Consider the following 24,174-nt stretch of genomic DNA (forward strand, 5'->3'; position numbering starts at 1 on the left):
TGGACGAGGAAGGCAACCCCATATACGTGAAGCACACCACTCGGCAGTGTCGTCTCCTGATCCAGGGGTTCAGCAAAGGGCAGCCGAGTGAGAAGAATCCCGAACAGGATGAGGAGGACAAGGAGGATCCGTTCCCCCAAGTCCATGCAACCCTCATGATTTTTGCTGACGTCGAAAGCAAGAGTCGGCTGAAGCTGGTGAACAGAGAGGTCAACATGGCCGTTCCGACTGCTCCCAAGTTTCTCAAATGCTCTCAGACTGCTATCACCTTTGATCAGTCGGATCACCCAACGCATGTCCCCACCCCAGGAAGACAGGCTCTGGTTGTCGACCCGGTGGTGGAAGGAGTTCGACTGCGCAAAGTCCTCATGGACGGCGGCAGCGGACTGAACATCATGTACGCTGACACTCTCAAGGGAATGGGCATTCCGATGTCCAGACTCAGCGAGAGCAATATGCAGTTCCACGGAGTCGTCCCTGGACGGAAGGCCAAGTCACTCGGCCAGATCGCATTGGAAGTCATCTTCGGCTCTGACAAGAACTTTCGCAAGGAGAAGCCCACGTTTGAGGTGGTAGACTTCCAGAGCGCTTACACGCAATTTTGGGCCGCCCGGCGTACGTGAGTTTCATGGCACGTCCATGCTATGTGTACTTGAAGCTGAAGATGCCCGGTCCAAAAGGCGTTATCACCATCACAGGCAACCGTCAGCGTGCCGAGGAGTGTCTGCAGGAAGGATCAAGAATCGCTGACCAGCAGATGGCGGTACTCGAGCTCGACGAGTACAAGAAGACAGTCGACCCTGCTAACCTAATGCGCTCAAAGAAACCAGCCTCTGAGTCCGCGTTTCAGTCGGCGGGCGAGACGAAGAAGGTCAGCATCCACCCGACGGACGACTCAGCCGCCCCGACGAACATCTCCACCACCCTCGATCCTAAATAGGAAGCCGAGCTCACCCAATTCCTCCGTGAGAACTGGGACATCTTCGCATGGAAGCCATCTGACATGCCGGGTGTACCTAGGGAGTTGGCTGAGCACCGACTGCATGTGGATCCCGCCGCTCGGCCTGTCCGAGAGCGTCTGCGCCGGTCCGCCACGCACAAGAGGAAGGCAGTCGGAGAGGAGGTGGCCAAGCTACTGGCTGCCAACTTCATTCGCGAGGTTCACCACTCCGAGTGACTCGCAAATGTCATCATGGTGCCCAAGAAGGACAAGTCACTCCGAATGTGCATTGACTTCAAGCACCTCAATAAGGTCTGCCCGAAAGACCATTTTCCGCTCCCCCGCATAGATCAAATTGTCGATTCGACTGCGGGGTGCGAGCGGTTGTCATTTCTTGATGCCTATTCGGGCTATCATCAAATCCGTTTGTATGGTCCCGACGAGTTAAAAACAGCCTTTATCAACCCGTTTGGGTGCTTCTGCTACATCACTATGCCTTTTGGTCTGAAGAACGCAGGAGCCACCTTTATGCGCATGATCCAGAAATGTCTCCTCGACCAGATCGGTCGCAACGTGGAAGCATATATGGATGATATCGTAGTCAAGTCACGCAAAGGTTCCGACCTGCTGACTGACTTGGCAGAAACATTCGCCAACCTTCGTAGGTACGATATCAAGCTCAACCCAGCCAAGTGTTCATTCGGTGTTCCCAGCGGAAAGTTACTCGGTTTCTTCGTTTCCGAACGAGGGATCGACGTTAACCCCGAAAAGATCGGGACCATCGTCCGAATGGAGAGGCCGGTTAGAATACATGATGTTCAACGGCTCACAGGTTGCCTAGCGGCTTTGAGCAGGTTCATCAGTCGACTCGGCGAAAAAGCACTTCCTCTGTACCGACTCATGAAGAAGTCGGATACCTTCGAGTGGACAGACGAAGCACAAGTCGCATTCGACGACCTCAAAGTCCTACTTTCCACCCAGCCGGTTCTTACTGCTCCGCTCAGTAAAGAGCCCCTTCTTCTGTATATCGCGGCTACAAATCAAGTCGTCGGTACTGTTCCTACAGTCGAGCGAGAAGTAGAAGGCAAAGCATACAAATTTCAGCGGCCAGTGTACTACGTCTCCGAAGTCCTGACCCCTTCCAAGCAGAGGTATCCCCATTATCAGAAACTTATCTATGGGATCTACATGACTGCGAAGAAGGTGGCCCATTACTTCCAAGACCACTCGGTATCTGTCGTTTCTGATGCTCCGTTGTCGGAAATTCTCCACAATCGAGACGCATCAGGCCGAGTGGCGAAGTGGGCAATGGAGATGTTGTACTGCGACATCAAGTTCGAGGCCAAGAAAGATATTAAGTCTCAAGCCCTGGCTGACTTTATAGCAGAATGGGTAGAACAACATCAACCGACTCACGTCTACTCGGCTCATTGGACAATGTTCTTCGATGGGTCTAAGATGTTGAACGGCTCCGGCGCTGGCGTTGTGATCATATCACCCAAAGGCGACAAGCTCAAGTACGTGCTTCAGATACACTTCGATTCCTCCAACAACGAGGCGGAGTATGAAGCTCTCCTCTACGGATTGCGCATGGCCATCTCACTCGGCGTCCGTCGCCTGATGGTCTACGACGATTCGGATTTGGTGGTCAACCAAGTGATGAAAGAGTGGGACGTAAGGAACCCCACCATCACAACATACTGCAATGCAGTCAGGAAGCTGGAGAAGAAGTTTGAAGGTCTAGAACTTCATCATGTTCCAAGACTAAAGAACCAAGCAGCTGACGAGTTGGCGAAACTCGGATCCACTCGGAGACCAGTCCCGAGTGATGTCTGCCTTGAGCACCTCCATCTTCCTTCAGTTAAAGAAGATCCCTTCACGGAAGAACCAGTACAACCCAAGAGCGCAATAGATCCGACTGAAGTCGATGTGCCTGCTGTGGTTGATCTGGTCACAGAGATTCTGGTAGTCGTTCCCGATTGGACCGTGCCGATCATGGCATATATCCTGAGACAAGAACTTCCAGAAGATGAAGTCCAAGCCCGGCAAATAGTTCGCAGGTCGAAGGCATTCACTGTCATTGACGGTCAATTGTACAAGGAGAGTGTTTCAGGCGTCCTCCAACGTTGCATTTACCCAGAGGAAGGACAGTTGATCCTAGAGGATATCCACTCGGGAACCTGCGGCCATCACGCTTCCTCTAGAGCAATCGTCGCCAAGGCGTTCAGAGCTGGATTCTTCTGGTTGCAGGCCAACGAGATGGCCAAAGCTATGGTCGACCAATGTGAAGGCTGTCAGTTCTACTCCAACAAGTCCCACAAGACAACATCTGCACTAAAGACAATCCCACTTGTGTGGCCATTTGCAGTTTGGGGATTAGACACAGTCGGACCATTCAAGACAGGCCAAGGAGGCTACACACATCTGTTGGTGGCAGTCGACAAGTTTACAAAATGGATAGAAGCCAAGCCCATCAAGAAACTCGACGCCTCCACAGCCGTTAAGTTTGTCAGAGACATCATCTCCAGATTCGGAGTGCCTCACAGCATAATCACGGACAATGGGACAAACTTCGACTCGGACAGATTCAAAGGTTTCTGTGCGAGTCAGGGTATCCGAGTGGATTTTGCTTCCGTAGCACATCCGCAATCCAATGGACAAGCTGAGCGTGCGAATGGACTTATCCTTCAAGGTTTGAAGCCTCGACTCTTGCGAGAGGTAGGACATGCTGCTGGTGCATGGGTCACCGAGTTACCTTCAGTACTTTGGGGCCTCCGCACCACTCCGAACAGATCAACAGGGCAATCACCGTTCTTCCTCGTCTATGGAGCAGAAGCGGTCCTTCCGAGTGACCTGCTTCACAATGCCCCGCGAGTCGAACTCTTCTCCGAAGCCGAAGCAGAACAAGCAAGGCAAGATGGAGTCGATCTTCTAGAGGAGGAGCGCGAGATGGCACTTACTCGCTCAACAATTTACCAGCAAGATCTGCGACGCTTTCACGCGCGTCACGTCAGGAGTCGTACATTCCAAGCTGGCGATTTGGTGCTCCGAGTGGATCAGCAAAGACCACACAAGTTGGCTCCGGCCTGGGAGGGGCCTTTCATGGTCTCCAAGGTGCTGAACAACGGAGCATACAGACTATACAACATTCAGAGGGAGACAGACGAGCCGCGTGCATGGAACGGAGATCTCCTCAAGCGTTTTTATACGTGATCGTCGACTGAAGCAGTGTAACGAACAAGTTTTGACGAAATAATATACAGCAGATTCAGAGTTCTTCCGCGGTTGCAGACTACAGTCACACAAAAAAACTTAGCTGCGATCCCGAATCGCCTAAGTACTACCTTCCTCCGAGTGTGCACTTCACGTCACACTCGGCGACTTAGCTGCGACCCTGCATCGCCTAAGTACTAACTTCCTTCGAGTGTGCACTATACGTCGCACTCGGGGACTTAGCTGTGATTAAGAATCACCTAAGTAATAACTTCCTCCGAGTGTGCACTTCACGTTGCACTCGGCGACTTAGCTGCGATCCTGCATCGCCTAAGTAATAACTTCCTTCGAGTGTGCACTATACGTCGCACTCGGGGACTTAGCTGTGATCAAGAATCACCTAAGTAATAACTTCCTTCGAGTGTGCACTATACGTCGCACTCGGGGACTTAGCTGGGATCCTGCATCGCCTAAGTACTAACTTCCTTCGAGTGTGCACCATACGTCGCACTCGGGGACTTAGCTGCGATCAAGAATCACCTAAGTAATATCTTCCTCCGAGTGTGCACTTCACGTCGCACTCGGCGACTTAGCTGCGATCCTGCATCGCCTAAGTACTAACTTCCTTCGAGTGTGCACCATACGTCGCACTCGGGGACTTAGCTGTGATCAAGAATCACCTAAGTAATAACTTCCTCCGAGTGTGCACTTCACGTCGCACTCGGCGACTTAGCTGCGATCCTGCATCGCCTAAGTACTAACTTCCTTCGTGTGTGCACTTCACGTCGCACTCGGCGACTTAGCTGCGATCCTGCATCGCCTAAGTACTAACTTCCTTCGTGTGTGCACTATACGTCGCACTCGGGGACTTAGCTGTGATCGAGAATCACCTAAGTAATAACTTCCTTCGAGTGTGCACTATACGTCGCACTCGGGGACTTAGCTGCGATCCTGAATCGCCTAAGCAATAACTTCCTCCGAGTGTGCACTATACGTCGCACTCGGGGACTTAGCTGCGATCATGAATCGCCTAAATACTAACTTCCTCCGAGTGTGCACTATACGTCGCACTCGGAGACTTAGTTGTGATCACGAATCACCTAAGTAATAACTCATTCGAGTGTGCACTACAAGTCCCACTCGGAGACTTAGACGTGGCCACCAATCACCTAAGTCTTAATCTTCTCCGAGTACGCACTAAGTGTTGCACTCGAAACAGCATTCAAACAAAAGACTAAAGGTTTTCATTCCGATTCCACAAGTTTAGCAACGATAACTGACTCGGTGCAGATCAAGCTTACCCACACCGATTTAAAAGTACGATAGCCAACAGAAGTGGCCAGAGTATCTTACAGGCAAACACTCGGCATACCGAGGACAAAGTTTGATCACGCATCAGCTGGGCCGGCGTCAGGACTGGAGGGCTCCACAAAAGTGTCCAAGTCGATTCCATCAGCGATGCGGGTAGCAGTCTCAAGGAACGTCTCCATGAAGTCTTCGAATCGAAGCTTCTTCGTGTTGGCGACCTTCAACGCCTTCAGCTTATCTTCCCGCACCTCCTTGCAATGGACTCGGACCAAGGACAGCGCAACATCAGCACCGCAACGCGCTGCCGATTTCTTCCAGGATTGCACTCGACTCGGAACCTCTTCCAGTCGCCCTGTCAGGGTCTCCATCCCCTCCCGCGACTCGTCTTCTGGCCAAAGTTCCTTGTTAATTCGGCCGACGACTTCTCTCAGTCGACCGATGAAAGGACCTACTTTGCCTATGCGGATATGTTCCCGGAGCAGATCCCGATTGGCGTCCTCGTCGAGTGGAATTTTGTCCTTAATAGACCGCTCCACAGCCGCCGCTTCAGCTTCAGCGTCTCCGCAAAAGTCTGCAACGAACAATCAAGCAGACAATAAAAACCGAGTGTACGGCACACGGTACAACCACTCGACAAAGCATAAGACTTACCAGCCAGACGAGTCATCATTTGCGCAGCCCAGTCGGTGACATACTTCTCTTGAGCTATGCATCGTTTGTTCAGGACGCCCATCTGATTGTGCAATTCGGTCCTCTGTTTCCCCATCCTCTGCACCTCCGCCGTCAACACCCTGTTTGCCTCCAGAGCCTCTTCCAAGGACTTTTCTCGCACTTCCAGAGCGTCCTTCATGCCAGCCATGGCGAGCATTGCAGCTTCCAGTTCACCAGCATACTGGTTCCTCTCCGCTCTCAGGGCTTCATAAGAAGTTCCCATTTCACAAGTTTTCTGCACCAAGAAACAAAGGGTAATCAGCAAGTTTATCAGTTCACAGGCCAAGTTCTTCAGACCCCTGCCGACGCAAGCAGTCGACAGCGGTCTCGGGGACTACACCCAGTGGGTTCACTAAGAGTGACCCCACTGGCATGCACCTCCAACAGGTCTGCCCTATTGAGGTGCACGTTTTCACCTACGCCTCCGAGGCCAATACTACTCGACCTGCGTGCAATTTACTCTCGGAGACTCTTACCGCAAGGGTGCTCCGACTGCAGTAAGTACTCGCACTCGGAAATCTTGTCTACGGACACAACCAAACTAAAGACCAAATGGATAAAGACAACTGTCGGTGCAAGCACTCGACAGAAGTCTCGGGGACTACACCCACTGGGTTCACTCGGAGTGAACCCATTGCAAACAACAGACAACACCCAGTGGGTTACAGAAGAAAAGTAAGTACTTACTAGACTACTTACTCGGATGTCATCGCGCAGCTCCAAGCTCCGCTGGTACAAAGCCGCAACAGAGTCATAAGCCCTCTTGGCCTCTCCGGCCATCAGCTCCGCCTGGACCATGGCCCCCTTGGCCGCTCCCACCTGCTCCTCTGGGACACAGCGAATGCTGAATTCAGCATTCGACGAACCGGGAATCGTGGGCAGTTCCTGGGGCATCCCAAGGTTCACCCCAGTCGGTTCCTCACCCACCGGCACCGGTTCAGTCGGTGGAGGCACTTCGGTCGGTGGAACGTCGGCAGCAGGGGCGGCAGCAGGAGGAGCAGCCTCAGGGACAGGCTCCACGACAGGCTCCACGGCAGGGTTGGCTCTCCCCTGGTCGTCCTCGTCCAGGCAAGTCGCCCCTGACAAGCCGAATAACACGGCGCCTCAGAAAAAGAAAAGGATGGCGCAGTCTACAGGAATAAAATACCCGACGCTCCCACAACATACCTGGCTGGGACGAAACGACGTTGTCCGTGTCCATGGGGTCGTCCCCTTGGTGGGCCGGCGAGGTCGCAGAAGTGGCAACCCTGTCGAGTGAAGTCCATTCGACTTGTAAAGCAGGAGTTCACTCGGTCAACAGAAAGAGCCGAAAGTTAGATTCACTTACGTGGAGGTGACGGGGATGGCCATCCTCATCCGCGGCAGAGCCTTCCAAGGTTTGGGCCCACTCGGCTTGGGCGCCCTGGAGGACTGGCCTGCAGGTTCAGCGGCTGCGTCCCTGACCCTCTTGGTGCCTCGAACACTCGGTACCGTCGGGGCAGCAGGCGGAGCACTCGACGACGCGGGAGGAGCTAAAGGGACGGCAGGCTCATGCCGACGCTTACTCCGATGCTCTGGTCGCGGAGGTGGCGAGTCTAGCTCTTCATCCTCTTCCTCTTCCTCGCTGTTTTCCTCCTCCGACTCCCCGCTATCGGAGACGTATTCGGCGCTCTCCACGCTCCCCTCCTGGCTGCCTTCTTCCTCCTCCTCCTCCGGATTCCCGTTCGAGACGGGGGAGAACCAGTTGGTCCACGCCTGCATGAATTTCAGTCGGAAATATTAAGCATCACGCGGAGATATAAGAAAACGACTGGAATAAAGACGATTCGATGCACTCGGCTAATGCCACTCACCTGATTCGGTGGAGGGTTGTCCGCGCTGTAAGGCGCCACTCGGCGAGCTCCTTTAGGGTTCTCACAAGGACCCGTGATTTGGAGCACCAACGAGGTCACCTTCTCCTCGAGTATGCCCACCATGATGGTCCGAGTGGAATCCTCGGGCCGTGTGTAGTGCCACATAGCGTGGTCCCGAGCCTGCAGAGGCTGGATCCGCCGACCGATGAAGACTTCCAGCAGGTCTATACCGGTGACTCCTCTCCTGACAACGTCCACGAGTGCCTCAACCAAAGGTTGTATATCGTTCTTCTCGGCCTTGGAGAGCGCGAGTTGTTTGGGCGGAGCGGGACGGTCTAGACTAAACGGAGGCAGCCCAGTCGATGCATTCGGACAGGCTATGTCCTGGCAGTAGAACCACGTCGACTGCCAGTTCCTGACCGACTCGCTCAACTGGAGAGCGGGATAGCTACTCCGACTCTTCTTCTGAAACCCTAAACCCCCGCACTGGAGGAGATGCATCTTGTCATCCGACTGACTAAGACGTTTGATGGTTTGAGAGCGGGCGGAGAAGATATGTTTGAATAAACCCCAATGGGGGGGCAACCGAGAAAGCACTCGCACAAAACAATGAAGGCAGAAAGATGGGCGATGGCATTCGGAGGGAAGTGATGGAGTTGCGCACCAAAATGATTCATGATGCCTTTGAAGAAGGGATGCGGAGGCAGAGAGAAACCTCTGTGAACATGGCTGAGGAGCAAGACGCGCTCCCCCTCCCGTGGCGCCGGCTCGACCTCGTCGTCCGCCGGCAGCCTCCAGGACTTATGCACGAGCAGGTCGTGCTCTACCAGCTCCAGCAGGTCCCCCTCCGTCACCGTGGAGGGGAGAAAGTCTCCCTGGATCCACCCCGCCGGCAACGGCCGCTGCCGCCGCTGAGCAGCCGCCGCCTTGTTCTTCTTCTTCCTCGCCTCCATCTTGCTGGTCTGACCTTTGGTCATGGAGGCGACGGCGAGCTCTCGAGAAGGAGGAGAAGAGAGGGGTGTATGAGCGCAGGAGGTGGCAAGGAAGACGGAGCAGGCAAGAGCAAAGGATTCGGCGAGCGTAACCGAGGAGTCTCGTCGCCCAGATTTAAATAGAACACCGACTGGGTCGCTGGCGAGCGGGCCCGAAATCTTATCCGCCCAACCAGCCGCGGCGATATCAGTGGAGGAGTTGAAGGCGCGGGAATCGAGGAGTCAGGCGCTACTCGAGCGCGCTGACGTCGTCCCCGCTGAGCGCGCGGAACCCGAAATTTGAAATCCCGGAAAATCCGCCGCTGTCAGTTGACCAGTCGCGTCAAAAGATGCCGCGGGAGCACTCGGTTCCCGACAGTCTGTTTCGCAAGCACCTCCACTCGGAGCGCTGATCAAGAGAGATAAAATGGATAGACGCAAGTAACGTCCAAGCCGAACCAAGTCCAGTCGGATCTGAACCTCAAGCACTGCTTCGACGTTTCAATCCCAATCCATTCGGGGACTAATGATGGGGTCATAGTCCTAGGGTAGGGTCATAGGCCTGCCCTACATATCTTACCCAAGGACTACCCCACATAAAGGATAGGACCTTAAGTCAACCCCGACTGAATTAAGGAGTCCCCATCATCCAGTCGGTAACATGCCCAGATTCATCCAGTCAGAGGCTAGCATTCGGATGGCACCAGGCCAACCGACTGGATACACTCGGTACGTCGTAACCTCTCTGGAGGGAAACTGCCGTACGTTTTCGGGTGCGTTTATTAGCATTTAGAGCATACGTTACCTGTAACGTATGCATTCAATCGCCACTATTCCACCCCTGAGTCAGAACCGTTGTGGAGGGCAGCGCACTCTATATAAGCCGCCCTCCCCCACTGGTCAAAGGGTTAGCAAACATTGTACTCCATATTACACTCGGTAACAAGCTCCGAGAGCACTGAGACGTAGGGCTATTACCTCCACCGTAGAGGGGCCTGAACTCATACAACCTCGTCGTAGCTAGGACTCTGCCCATCTCATTCCTACCCTACACATCTACTGTCAGGCTTATACCCACGACAGGTACGTTTCGCACGAGAGTGGTACGGCAACCATGTCACGGAAATCATGTTGTTGGACAACAGTGAACGTTCGAACTATGAAGAAGCGATGGCGGGCCCGGATTCCAACAAATGGCTTGAGGCCATGAAATCCGAGATAGGATCCATGTATGAGAACAAAGTATAGACTTTGGTGGACTTGCCCGATGATCGGCGAGCCACAGAAAATAAATGGATCTTCAAGAAGACTGACGCGGATGGTAATGTGACCATCTATAAGGCTTGACTTGTCGCTAAGGGTTATCGACAAGTTCAAGGGATTGACTACGATGAGACCTTCTCACCCGTAGCGATGCTGAAGTCGGTCCGAATCATGTTAGCAACTGCCGCATTTTATGATTATGAAATCTGGCAAATGGACGTCAAAACGGCATTTCTGAACGGTTTTCTTAAGGAAGAATTGTATATGATACAGCTGGAAGGTTTTGTCGATCCTAGCAATGCTAACAAGGTATGCAAGCTCCAGCGCTCCATCTATGGGTTGGTGCAAGCATCTCGGAGTTGGAACATTCACTTTGATGAGGTGATCAAAGCATTTGGGTTTATACAGACTTATGGAGAAGCCTGTATTTACAAGAAAGTGAGTGGGAGCTCTGTAGCATTTTTCATATTATATGTGGATGACATGTTGTTGATGGGAAATGATATAGAACTATTGGAAAGCATAAAGGCCTATTTGAATAAGAGTTTTCCAATGAAGGACCTTGGAGAAGTTGCTTACATATTAGGCATCAAGATCTATAGAGATAGATCGAGACGCCTCATAGGTCTTTCATAAAGCACATACCTTGACAAGATATTGAAGAAGTTCAATATGGAAAGGCTAAGAAGGGGTTCTTGCCTGTATTACAAGGTGTGAGGTTGAGTGCGACTCAACGACGGACCACGACAGAAGATACACAGAAGATGAGTACCATCCCCTATGCTTCAGCCATAGGCTCTATTATGTATGCCATGTTGTGTACCACACCTGATGTGAACCTTCCCATAAGTTTCGTAGGGAGGTACGAGAATGATCCAGGAGTGGATCACTGGACAGCAGTCAAGAATATCCTAAAGTACCTCAAAAGGACTAAAGATATGTTCTCGTATATGGAGGTGCCGAAGAGCTCATCGTAAAGGGTTACGTCGATGCTAGCTTCGACACAGATCCGGATGACTCGAAGTCACAAACCGGATACGTGTATATTTTGAATAATGGGGCACTTAGATGGTGCAGTTGCAAGCAAAGCGTCGTGGCGGCATCTACAAGTGAAGCGGAGTACATAGCTGCTTCGGAAGCAGCTCAGAAGGAGTCTGGATGAAGGAGTTCATCACCGACCTAGGAGTGATTCCAAGTGCGCCGGGCCCGATGACTTTGTTTTGTGACAACACTAGAGCTATTGCTATTGCAAAGGAGCCCAGGTTTCAAAAGAAGACCAAGCACATCAAGCGCCGCTTCAACTCCATTCGTGGATGCATCCAGGATGGAGATATAGATATTTGTATAGTACACATGGATCTGAATGTCGCAGACCCGTTGACTAAACCTCTTCGACGAGCGAAACATGATCAACACCAAAACTCTATGGGTATTCAATTCATCACAATGTAACTAGATTATTGACTCTAGTGCAAGTGGGACACTGTTGGAAATATGCCCTAGAGGCAATAATAAAATTGTTATTATTATATTTCCAGTTCATGATAATTGTCTATTGTTCATGTTATAATTGTATTGATCGGAAACCGTAATACATGTGTGAATATATAGATTACAATGTGTCCCTAGTGTGCCTCTAGTTGGGTAGCTCGTTGATCAATAGATGGTCATGGTTTCCTGATCATGGACATTGGATGTCATTGCTAACGGGATCACATCATTGGGGAATGATGTGATGGACAAGACCAAATCCTAAGCATAGCACTAGATCGTGTTGTTCGTGTGCTAAAGGTTTTCTAATGTCAAGTATCATTTCCTTAGACCATGAGATTGCGCAACTCCCGGATACCGTAGGAGTGTTTTGGGTGTACCAAACGTCACAACGTAACTGGTTGATTATAAAAGGTGCACTACGGGTATCTCTGAAAGTGTCTGTTGGGTTGCACGAATCGAGACTGGGATTTGTCACTCCGTGTGACGGAGAGGTATCTCTGGGCCCACTCGATAATCCATCATCATATTGAGCTCAGTGTGACTAAGGAGTTAGCCACGGGATGATGTGTTACGGAACGAGTAAAGAGACTTGCCGGTAGCGAGATTGAACAAGGTATGGGGATACCGAAGATCAAATCTCGGGCAAGTGTCATACCGGTAGACAAAGGGAATTGCATACGGGATTGATGGAATCCCTGACATCGTGGTTCATGCGATGAGATCATCATGGAACATGCAGGAACCAACATGGATATCCAGACCCCGTTGTTGGTTATTGACCGGAGAGGTGTCTCGGTCATGTCTGCATGTGTCCTGAACCCGTAGGGTCTACACACTTAAGGTTCGATGACGCTAGGGTTATAGGGAAATAGTGTACGTGGTTACCAAAGGTTGTTAGGAGTCCCGAGATGAGATCCTGGACGCCACGAGGAGTTCCGAAATGGACCGGAGGTAAAGATTTATATATATGAAGTGACGATTTGGTCACCGGAAATGTTTCGGGCGACACCGGCAATGTACCGGGACCACCGGAAGGGTTCCGGGGGTCCAGCGGCAAGGGCCACCAGCCCCAAGTTGCTACATGGGCCAAAAGGTGGAAGGGAGCCAGCCCAAAGTGTGCTGGTGCGCCTCCCTCTCTCAGCCCAAGGCGCACAAGGGTGGGGAGTGGCAAAACCCTAGGCGTGGGAGGGCACCCTTGGGCCCAAAGGCCTACCCTAGGGCACCTCCACCCCTGGCCGCCGCCCCTTTGCCTTAGATGGGGCTGTCGCACCCTTTAGGGTGGGAAACCCTAAAGGGTGGGCACATCCTCCCTCTCCTCCTATATATAGCGGAGGGTTTTGGCCTTTTGGGAGACACACAATTCATCTCTCCACGACGCAGCTCTACTCCTCCTCATCGTCGTCCTCCGTAGTGCTTAGCGAAGCCCTGCCGGAGTGCCACGTAGCTCCACCGTCACCACGACATCGTGCTGTCAGAGCTCTCCCTCAACCTCTCCCTCCTCCTTGCTGGATCAAGGCGTGGGAGACGTCACCGGGATGCACGTGTGTTGAACGTGAAGGCACCATCGTTCGGTGCATAGATCATAATCCACCGCGATCTGAACCATTGCGAGTACGACTCCATCAACCGCGTTCTAGCAACGCTTCCGCTTAGCGATCTTCAAAGGTATGAAGATGCTCTACCCCTTTGCTCGTTGCTAGTTTCTCCATAGATAGATCCTTGCATGACGGAGGAATTTTTTTGAAATTACTACGTTCCCCAACAGTGGCATCCGAGTCAAGGTTTTATGCGTTAGATTCTATGCACGAGTAGAACACAAAAGTTGTGGGCGCTGTTTGTCAATTTGCTTGCCGTTACTAGTCCTATCTTGATTCGGCGGCATCATGGGATGAAGCGGCCCGGACCGACTTTACACGTACTCTGACATGAGACTGGTTCCACCGACCGACATGCACTTGTTGCATAAGGTGGCTAGCGGGTGTCTGTCTCTCCCACTTTAGTCAGATCGGATTTGATGAAAAGGGTCCTTTTGAAGGGTAAATAGCATTGGCATATCAACGTTGAGGCTATCACATAGGTAAGAAACGTTCTTGCTAGAAACCCTAACCAGTCACGTAAAACTTGCAACAACAAGTAGAGGACGTCTAACTTGTTTTTGCAGGGTATGCTACGTGATGTGATATGGCCAAAAGGATGTCATGTTACATATGTGATGTATGAGATTGATCATGTTCTTGTAATAGGATTCACGACTTGCATGTTGATGAGTATGACAACCGGCAAGAGCCATAGGAGTTGTCTTAATTTATTGTATGAGATGCAACGCCATGTGATTACTTTACTTTACTGCTAAACGTTATCTATAGTAGTGAAGTAATAAATTGACGTGGCGACTTCACGGAGACACAATGATGGAGATCATGGTGTCATGCCGGTGACGATGATGATCATGGTGCCCCGAAGATAGTGATCAAAGGAGCAAGATGATATTGGCCATATCATGTCACTATATGATTGCATGTGATGTTTATCATGTTTTTCATTTTATTGCTTAGAACGATGGTACCAAAGATAAGATGATCCCTCATAAAATTTCGAGATATATATTCCCCTAAGTGTGCACCGTCGCGAAGGTTCGTTGTTTCGAAGCACCACGTGTTGATCGGGTGTGATAGATTCTAACGTTCGCATACAACGGGTGTAAGCCACTTTACACACGCAGAACACTTAGGTGACTCGACGAGCCTAGCATGTACAGACATGACCTCGAATACGGGAGACCGAAAGGTCGAGCATGAGTCGTATGGTTGATACGATCAGCAGAGAGATGCTCACCATTGATGACTAGTCCGTCTCACGTGATGATCGGACACGGGCTAGTCGACGTGGATCATGTAAACTTGGATGACTAGAGGGAGACACACAATTCATCTCTCCACGGCGCAACTCTACTCATCCTCATCGTTCTCCGTGGTGCTTAGCGAAGCCCTGCCAGAGTGCCACGTAGCTCCACCGTCACCACGCTGCTGTGTTGCCGGAGCTCTCCCTCCTCCTTGCTGGATCAAGACGTGGGAGACGTCACCGTATTGCACGTGTGTTGAACGCGGAGGCACCGTCGTTTTGTGCATAGATCGGAATTCACCACAATCTGAATCGCTGCGGGTACGACTCCATCAACCGCGTTCTAGCAACGCTTCCGCTTAGCGATTTTCAAAGGTATGAAGATGCTCTACCCCTTTGCTCGTTGTTGGTTTCTCCATAGATAGATCCTTGCATGACGAAGATTTTTTTTTTTGAAATTTCTACATTCCCAACAGGTCCTTCAAAGAAGGAACAAAAAAATTAGGCATTTTACCAAACACTTACCGGGCTTGATGAGTACTATATGGGCTCATGGTACCTACATGGCGGACAGAGGAGAGATGTGGACCAGCGGCAAAGGAAAAGCAGCATTGGAGCCGAGGTGTAGCGATGGAGGTCATGGAGCTCCGAAAAGGGTTTAGTAGGCGGCCTAGGAGGTGTTGCGACGGCATCAACGAGAGAAAAAACAAATGCAGAGAAATCGTACCACGTGGTAAGGATAGTTGCAGGCGGTTTGAGAGTCTGCTTTGAAGATGCCATTAATTAAGAGAACAATGTCAAAGCTGCATTAAAATTATTTAATAAGAGTATTTTGAGAAAAAATGAAGAGGGTAAAAGGAAGCCTATTTTGTAGCAGAGGCAATGCATAGAGAACACACGCACATAAATGCTGCACCCACTAATTCTCAAAAAAGAGAGCTGCATCCAGTTAATAGCTTCAGCCTGAGGGTCTGTCTGTATTTTCTTTGCTCTTTTTTCTCTGTAAAGTATATAAGTATAAATATGACTTTCATACAAAACAAATTGATTCTTACAATGCACATATCACTATATCTTGCCCAATTACCATTGTGGCAGCACAAGGTTGAATCTAGTTTTGTCCTAATGCTATCAGCTAAACAAACATGATTTCAAGCATCTCAAAGAACCTTCTCCTCCCATATTTTGTTATCTCACCAATGTGACAACGATGGACACCAAAGTCAGTGCCCAGTTAAGCAGGGCTGGATCCTATCATCAACACTGGTGAAGGAATCAGAGTGTGAAGACAAAGAATTACATCTGCCTTCTGATTTTATGGGAAGAACAAAAGGCTCAAATGAGTTCTTAATGTTATCTTCCCAAGAGTTATCCATGAATGCCCACAGAGGTTAATCCTTCCTTTTCACCTTATAACGGATGCAATCGTGTAAGATACTTATTGTCTTGGCTTCTCCTATCTCTTTCCAGCAGTTTGGTCCATTTTTCCATGTGTACACATTAACATCATGGCAGCATCAGCAGAAATTGCTTACCGATTGACTGAAGCACAATCCCCTACCACAGATGATTTATCCACTCGCTGCTCGCCTGATCACTGTCCTTGTTACTCAACAATTGATGAAGGCAGAAATTGTTTCCCCTGCAAGGCGGGCAGCTTAAAATAAACGAGACAGTTGTGTACTGTAACCCTTTTATTCATGTTGAGAACGTGGAACTCGCTTACACTGGAAGAGTAAAACAAAGAACAAGCAAAGTAACTCTGTTTTGTCGATAAATACTACTGAACATCCATCCATTAACCGAAAAAGGCTTTTGCCCCACTTTACATAGAAAGCAACGATCAAGACGCTGAACGCAGCAACACCATCCCTAGCACAGGGCATCCGGGAGCTTCAATCGTGAACATGCCACCGCAAAGAAGTGAAGCCGCATATGATGAACCGTGGGCTCCAAGACGGCGACTTCAGCAAGGATGCGACACCGGAGCGCCACCACCGCCCGATCCGAGGATCAGAGTTTTCCCAGAGCAACACAACCGGTAGTGAGAGCCGCGACGACGCCTTCAAGAAGGGAGCGAGCTTCGCCGCCACCGGTCCGTCCGAAGAAAGAGCAGGTTTTCACCCCGGCCAACACTCACCACAACCGAACGCCACGCCCCGGCTACCACGCCGTCCACACGGCCGTGGCAACCAGGTGGCACCAAGGCACGGGCTCTACCCATGAGCACCACGCCACCACCTCCAGGGCCGCCGCCCCGGTATCCAAGACCTTGACACACATCACCCTAAACCTGCAACTGTTCCAACCGAAGAGACGAGCAAAAAGGCCCCGCCTTTCGCACCCTTGGTCAACCCCCAGTGCCGAGACCCCATAGGCCGGCCACAAGTAGTCTCCACCGAGCCGTTCTGCAGCATGGGGCACGAGACGAGCACGGTCCTGCCGTCCAGCGCGAGACGGGCAAATCCTGCAGCCGGGCGCGAGACAAGCTCGGTCCTGCGGACCAGACGCGAGACGGGCAATGGACCACAGATGGGAGAAGACCAGCCCATCGACGAGAGAAGCAAACGAGCGTCGAGGAGAGGGGTCGAAGGCCGACACAGGCAACCTACGGACGAGCCGACGCCAGAACAATCCGACCGCCACCGTAGTCAACCTGCCACCACCACATCACCTGCGCCTCCACGCCCTGGTCAGATCCACCCAGTGCCCCGCCGCCCACGCCGAAGCAGCGCGGACAATAGCCGCATCACCACCACCTCCACAGGGTCGCGGCCACCCCTGCCACCACCGACCAACACAACCGCTGGATCTGGGCAGGGATGCCTAGATCCGCCGCCAGCACGCCGCGAGATCCCCGGCCCCCAGGAGCGGCGTTGGAGGAGGGGAGAAGATGAAGCAGCACCGGCGGGCCTCGATGGCGCGGGAGAGGAGAGCCGGAGCATGGGCCGGCCAGGACCCGAAGCAGCCGGGCAAGGGGGAGGCGCCCCGCGACGCCAGCCACCCGAGCGCAGCGAAAAAAAACCACCCCGCCGCCGCCTACACCACGCGGCCTTCGGCCGGCGGCGGCGAGGGAGGGGGAACCGGGGGGAGGCGCTAGGGTTGCCTCTCGAGGGCGCCGCAGGAGCGCCTCGGGAGGGGGAGCTTGGGGTTGGTTCATCACATCCATCCATTAAAAGGAATGAGCTCAAATGCCCCCTCACATAAGAGTTCTGAAGGGTAGTCGGATGCAGGATATGAGCGATATAAGCAACCTAATCAACTGGCACATCTAAAAAACTCCTAGGAGTGACTGTTGTTTTGCGGGGATCAAACTACAAAAGTTTGATAGATCATCAACTCTTTAAGATGGTACCAATATCAATGTAGTAATAGCAACAAAGAACGCTCGATGCAATACAAAAAAGTAAAGCAGTAGGTTCACAAATTTGACATTTATGTCTCTTACCTTACAAAGTGCACAAACACCTCAGTGTGCATCCCACATATACCTCCACGGCTTACAAGGGATATCAAGGTGGCCGTAGAAAGGAAATTATCATCATTCTACACAAAATAGAAGAAATTGTTGAGCTATATAGCAGCTACAATCCACATCACATGCAGAAGAAGTGATTATATACCTCAATTGCTAGTTCAGGATGGCATAAAGGGATCATGCTTTTCGTGAGTCTGTTTTTGTCTCACATATTGTCAGTTCTGAAAAAACTAGGAGACCACTGCTATCACATCCCAAAATCACGTTCTTATGCATATGCTCCCTTGCGAAGTCTTAGTTTGTGCCAGCTTTAGATTTTACATGACTGGCTTCCACCAATTCATCACAGAGTGTAATGGTCGACTCCAAATTATCCTCATTAAAACTGATGTCCATATAAAAACTGTAAACATCTGGTTCAGCTGTCAAACCCTCATTTCGCATCTTGTCAAAAAAAACTCTTGCCTCAGAAAATTTCTTCTTTTTATTCAGCAATCTTATAAGAGCACTATAAGAGCTTGCTGTGAGTCTAAGCCCCTTCTCTATCATTTCCTGATGGAAATACAGCGCCTCTTTCATATTTCTTGCCTTACAGTGCCCCTTGATCAATATATTGTATGTGTTCTCATTTGGAGCCACCTCCTGAGAATGCATGCCCTTGTAAATCTCAGTGGTAGATTTCATGTTCTTGTCAATGCAGTACTGCTTCATAAGAGAATTATAAGTTACAACATTTGGGCGGACATTCTTCTCCAGCATCCACTCGAGCAGCTTTTTTCCTCCTTCTACCCTACCTGACATGCAAAAACCATTCATTAGAACATTGTAGGTCGCAATACTAGGCTTAATTCCTTTATCTAACATTTCCTGTAACATGTTGTGAGCCCTGTCAAACTCTCCTGACTTGCAGAGCGTATCTATAAGAGTTGTATATGTATAAACATCTGTTCTATGTCCCGCTGCTTCCATCTCTGTCATGATCCTCATGGCCTGCTCCAGATTGCCAAACTTGCACAGGCCATTGATCAGGGAATTGTATGTGTAAACATTCAGCTCTAACCCCTTGTTGCACATCTCATGCAATAGCTCATTAGCAGCACGCACATCCCCCTGCTTGCACAGTCCATCAGACAGAGCCGTGTATGTCACCACATTTGGTGCCACTCTTCTCCCCACCATTTCATTGTGAACTCGGAAGGCTTCCACCATGTTCCCTCTTTTGCAGTACCCATCAATGAGTACTGTATATGTGACCACATCAACATCCAATCCCTTGTCCACCATCTCCTGGAGCACTCTGTCTGCCTCTTTCAACTCCCCAGCCCGACAAAGACCATTGATCAGCGCTGTATGTGTGACCCTATCAGCGGCCAACCCTCTCTTCTGCATCTCTTCGAACAACCTTCTTGCAGCTGCTAAATCACCCTTGCTACAAAATCCACTAATTACAGTTGTAAACACCACTGCATCCAACGCCACCCCATGCATCGTCATGTCCTCTAGCACCCTCAAAGCATCTGAAACCTGCCCTTTATTGCACAGCAGTGCAATCACGCTTGTATACACTGTCGCGTTTGACTCCAGCCCCTTTGCTGCCATTTCGTCCAACAGCTTCACTGCATTCTCCAGCTGACCACGAACGCAGTAGCCATGGACCATAGTACCGTACGTCACAACATCTGGCGGTGACGACATTTCATCGAAATGTTGGCATGCATCCTTGAGCCGGCCTGCACTGAGGAGCGCCTTGAGGAGTATATTGTGGGAGCAGACGTTCTTGTCAGGGAGCTCTCGGAACAAGGCAATTGCTTCGTCAAGGGGAAGGCGGGAGAGCACAGCGTTACAGGACTCTGGTGATGGGGATAGGCCGTACTGGCGGAGCCGGCGGAGCAGCTCGGCGGAGGGGAGGCACAGGAGGAGGAGGTCGAAGGAGGCGGGGTCCGACGAGAAGGCCTTGTATGTGAAGATGAACTGCTCGACGAAATGCCGATGGGGAGAAGGGAAACGAAGAGCTCGTACAAGGATAGCCCGCGCAGTTCCGGGTTCGCGCACGGCGAGATGGGCGGCAATGGCGAAGCATTGGAGGAGGTGGGGGTGGGGGTGAGGTCGGGAGGGGAAGAGCAGGAGGAGCGGGACGAGGAGGCTGGTGAGGTTGGGGTGGGAGGCGAGCAGAGGGAGCGCGAGGAGCAGGTGCAGCGGGCGGAGGAGGGGGGTGAAGGGGAGAGGAGGGAGGGAGCCTGGGCTGGGCGAAGCGAGGAGCGCGGCGGCGAGACGGCGCGCGAGGGCATCGTCTGCCGGCGAGTCGGGGCGGGGCGGAGAGTAGTCCGGGAACGGTCGGGGCGCAGCGGTGGTCGTGAGGGAACCTTCCGTAACCTGTGGTGTGCGGCAGCGGCTGCGCCGGTGCCGGTGTGGAGAGGAGGTGGTGGTGGTAGCGCTACAAGGTCGGGCGGGGCTGACGTGCGGGAGGATGGTTCGCCAGGGGGATAACAAGGAGGAGCGCTGCGCTGCTGCGGCGGCGTTACGGCGGAGGAGCATCCGGCGGCGGGTCCAGGAAGGGGGGACCGCCCTGTCGGCGGCGGCGGTGGAAGATGGACGGATGGGAAAGCGCAGGATGTTTGCGGCTTGCGGGGAGCTCGACCGCGAGGTACACGAAACTGCTATGAGCGAGAGGCCTCAAAAGCTGGCCAGCCCTTGGATCGAGATCCTGTGGCTCCCGCAGGAACTCTGGTACTTGTAGGCAGTGGCGAATCTAGAGAGAAAATAAAGGGTAGGTTCAAGTCAACAGCGAAAAAACTAAGTGCCCTTTTAAAAAGATTCTGATATTCATCATATGTACTCCCTCCGTCCACAAATAAGTGTACATATAGATTTTTATTTAGTCAATTTTTTAAAAATTTGACTAATTTTATAAAAAATAGTAGCAACATATATGACATAAAAATGATATATTTGAAAACTTCATGTAAAGACAAATCTATTGATACTAATTTAATGTCATAAATGCAAGCACTTTTTCAATAAAGTTAGTCAAAGTTCAACTAGTTTGACTGATAGAAAAGAAAAAGGTACACTTATTACCGGATGGAGGAAGTATGATCTAATGAACATCCGATCACATGACCCTCTCTGATATATATATATATAGGAGACAGTACATATGATCTTGTGTGTGAACATTAGAATTGTTCATATGATAAGGCACAGCTACTTCGTGTCATACGTCCAACCAATGACAACTGCTCACCTCAACCCGCACGTTTGTCACGAAGCAATTTCACCCTGACATTTTCTCATGGTAACTTTAGTTACTCGGAAATGACAACTTTAGTTATAAAGCATGGCAGCTTCTCTATTCTGGATGACAAGTTTCATTTTTTTTCTTTATTATTTTCTCAAATGGCAATTTTAGTTGTAAAAATGTAAGGAGAGTGTTACTCCATACCATATGTGTGGCATTTATCATTTGGGTTAACTATAGTTGCCATGTTTAATTAACAACGGTTGTCACGTATGGTCAAACCTCTATGGTCAACCATAATTGCCATGTGTGATTAACTAGTTGCCACATATGGTCAAAGCGTAGTTGTCATGTATGGTCAACCATAGTTGCCATGTGTGATTAACCAGTTGTCACGTGTAATCAAACCATAGTTGACACGTATAGTCAACCAAAGTTGCCATGTGTGGTCAAACTATAATTACCATGTCACTACTAGAATCAGAGAATTTGTCATCAGTCCATTCTTTGTCGTCTGTCAGTTGACGACAATGAAGTTCTTTGCCATCAGCTTCCACAAAACAGACGGTAAAGAATGGACTCATGAAAATAAGAAACTCTGCTAGTTGCATATGTTTTAAAGCAAGAAATTAATCAATAATTACACCTCTTTGTAGTTTGTATTTTCATCCAATTGGGCTTCTGCACCAGTGTCTACTCATTCACAATATACACACAAATTTAGATAGCACAACATTGTAGATGAGAAGGAAATTTTTAAGGTAAAATCCATGTCAACAAAAAGAACAGACGTAGAGCCATCATGATATTTGGAGCCACAAAAGTAGTAACAAAAAGGAAGAAATATGATGAAGAGAAGGACATACCATCTCAACCGCGACAGCTATCTGGGGAGCGAGTAAAGGGAATCAATGTTTGTACCTTGTCGATTTCTGAAGCAGCTGTTGCCTGACCACCTTTGCTACGATCTCCTTATGTGCTTCCTTGTATTCACCGGTCACCCTGTGGGAGAGAACAAAATCATCATTTTCGATATTTAGCTTGTTGTGCAATTCGAGTACAAGGTAATAGTATGCTTAATAATATAATAAACAAAACATGCTGAAAAATTGTTTTCATTCTTTGCTTCAATAGTATGCTCGTGTACCACTATTGATTCATGATACGTCTCCATCGTATCTACTTTTCCAAATTCTTTTGCCCTTGTTTTAGTCTCTAATTTGCATGATTTGAATGGAACTAACCCGCACTGACGCTGTTTTCAGCAGAATTGCCATGGTGTTGTTTTTGCCAAGATATAAAAGTTCTCGGAATGACCTGAAAATTTACGAGGATTTTTTGTGGAATATATAAAAATACTAGCGCAAGAATCAACCGGAGGAGTGGATCGAGGAGCCCACAAGCCCACCAGGCGCCCCCTGGCCGCGCCTAGCAGGCTTGTGGGGTCCTCAGGGCTCCGCCGCCTCCAACTCCAGCTCTATTTAGTCCCTTTCGTCCGGAAAAAATCACAGAGAAGAGTTCATCGCGTTTTACGATACGGAGGCGCCGCCCCCACGTGTTCTTCCCCTAGAGGGCAGATCTGGAGTCCGTTCTGGGCTCCGGAGAGGGGAGATCGTCGCCATCGTCATCACCAACCGTCCTTCATCGCCAATTCCATGATGCTCTTCACCGTTCGTGAGTAATCTCATCGTAGGCTTGCTAGACGGTGATGGGTTGGATGAGATCTATCACGTAATCGAGTTAGTTTTGATGGGGATTGATCCCTAGTATCCACTATGTTCTGAGATTGATGTTGCTACTACTTTGCCATGCTTAATGCTTGTCACTAGGGCCCGAGTGCCATGATTTCAGATCTGAACCTATTATGTTCTCGTCAATATATGTGTGTTCTTGATCCTATCTTGCAAGTTGTAGTCACCTACTATGTGTTATGACCCGACAACCCTTGAGTGACAATAGCCGGAACCACTCCCGGAGATGACCATAGTATGAGGAGTTCATGTATTCACTAAGTGCTAATGCTTTGTTCCGGTTCTCTATTAAAAGGAGAACCTTAATATCCCGTAGTTTCCATTAGGACCCCGCTGCCACGGGAGTGATGGACAATAGATGTCATACAAGTTCTTTTCCCTAAGCACTTATGACTATATACGGAATGCATGCCTACATTACATTGACGAACTGGAACTAGTTACATATCTCCCCATGTTATAACTGTTGCATGATGAATGTCATCCGACATAATTATCCATCACCGATCCAATGTCTACGAGTCTTTTCCTACTGGTCCTTGCTACGTTACTTTGCCGCTACTGCTGTCACTGTTGTTACTGTTACTGCTACTACTATCACTATTGCTACTGTTGTCACTTCTACTGTTACCATTGCTACTGTTGCTATCACACTACTTTGCTACTGATACTTTGCTGCGGATACTAAGTCTTTCAGGTGTGGTTGAATTGACAACTCAACTGCTGATACTCGAGAATATTCTTTGGCTTCCCCTTGTGTCGAATAAACAAATTTGGGTTGAATACTCTACCCTCGAAAACTGTTGCGATCCTCTATACTTGTGGGTTATCAAGACTATTTTTGGCGCCGTTGTCGGGGAGGCATAACTCTATTCTCTGAGTCACTTTGGTTTACGTCTGCTGATCACTATGAGGAATCCGAGAGATCCAAAAAGTAAAGTCTTGCCCTCAACTACGAGGACATGTAAGTAACTGCCATCTAGCTCTACACTTGATTCACCTTCAGTTATGAGTAAGTTTGTGACACTACCTCCTGCTAGAAATTTTGATATGTCGCATGTGCTTGATGATGCTACTTCTGCTATCCATGATGCTTGTGATGATGCTTTGCTTGATACTGCTTTGCCACTAGGT

General features: G+C 50.0%; 1 protein-coding gene across 1 annotated transcript; it reads right to left on the minus strand.

Annotated features, from left to right (window-relative positions):
• Nucleotides 1-15,585: 15,585 nt before the first annotated feature.
• On the minus strand, nucleotides 15,586-20,736 carry LOC123425907 (pentatricopeptide repeat-containing protein At1g05670, mitochondrial). The gene is made up of 3 exons (XM_045109671.1): nucleotides 18,197-20,736; nucleotides 18,022-18,119; nucleotides 15,586-16,215 (listed from the first exon to the last, which is right to left on the minus strand). The coding sequence occupies exon 1, from the start codon at nucleotides 20,584-20,586 to the stop codon at nucleotides 18,346-18,348; it is 2,241 nt and encodes a 746-aa protein (XP_044965606.1). The 5' UTR covers nucleotides 20,587-20,736; the 3' UTR covers nucleotides 15,586-16,215; nucleotides 18,022-18,119; nucleotides 18,197-18,345.
• Between the last annotated feature and the right edge of the window lie 3,438 nt (nucleotides 20,737-24,174).

This window comes from Hordeum vulgare, chromosome 2H, assembly GCF_904849725.1.
Source record: "Hordeum vulgare subsp. vulgare chromosome 2H, MorexV3_pseudomolecules_assembly, whole genome shotgun sequence".
NCBI lineage: Eukaryota > Viridiplantae > Streptophyta > Magnoliopsida > Poales > Poaceae > Hordeum > Hordeum vulgare.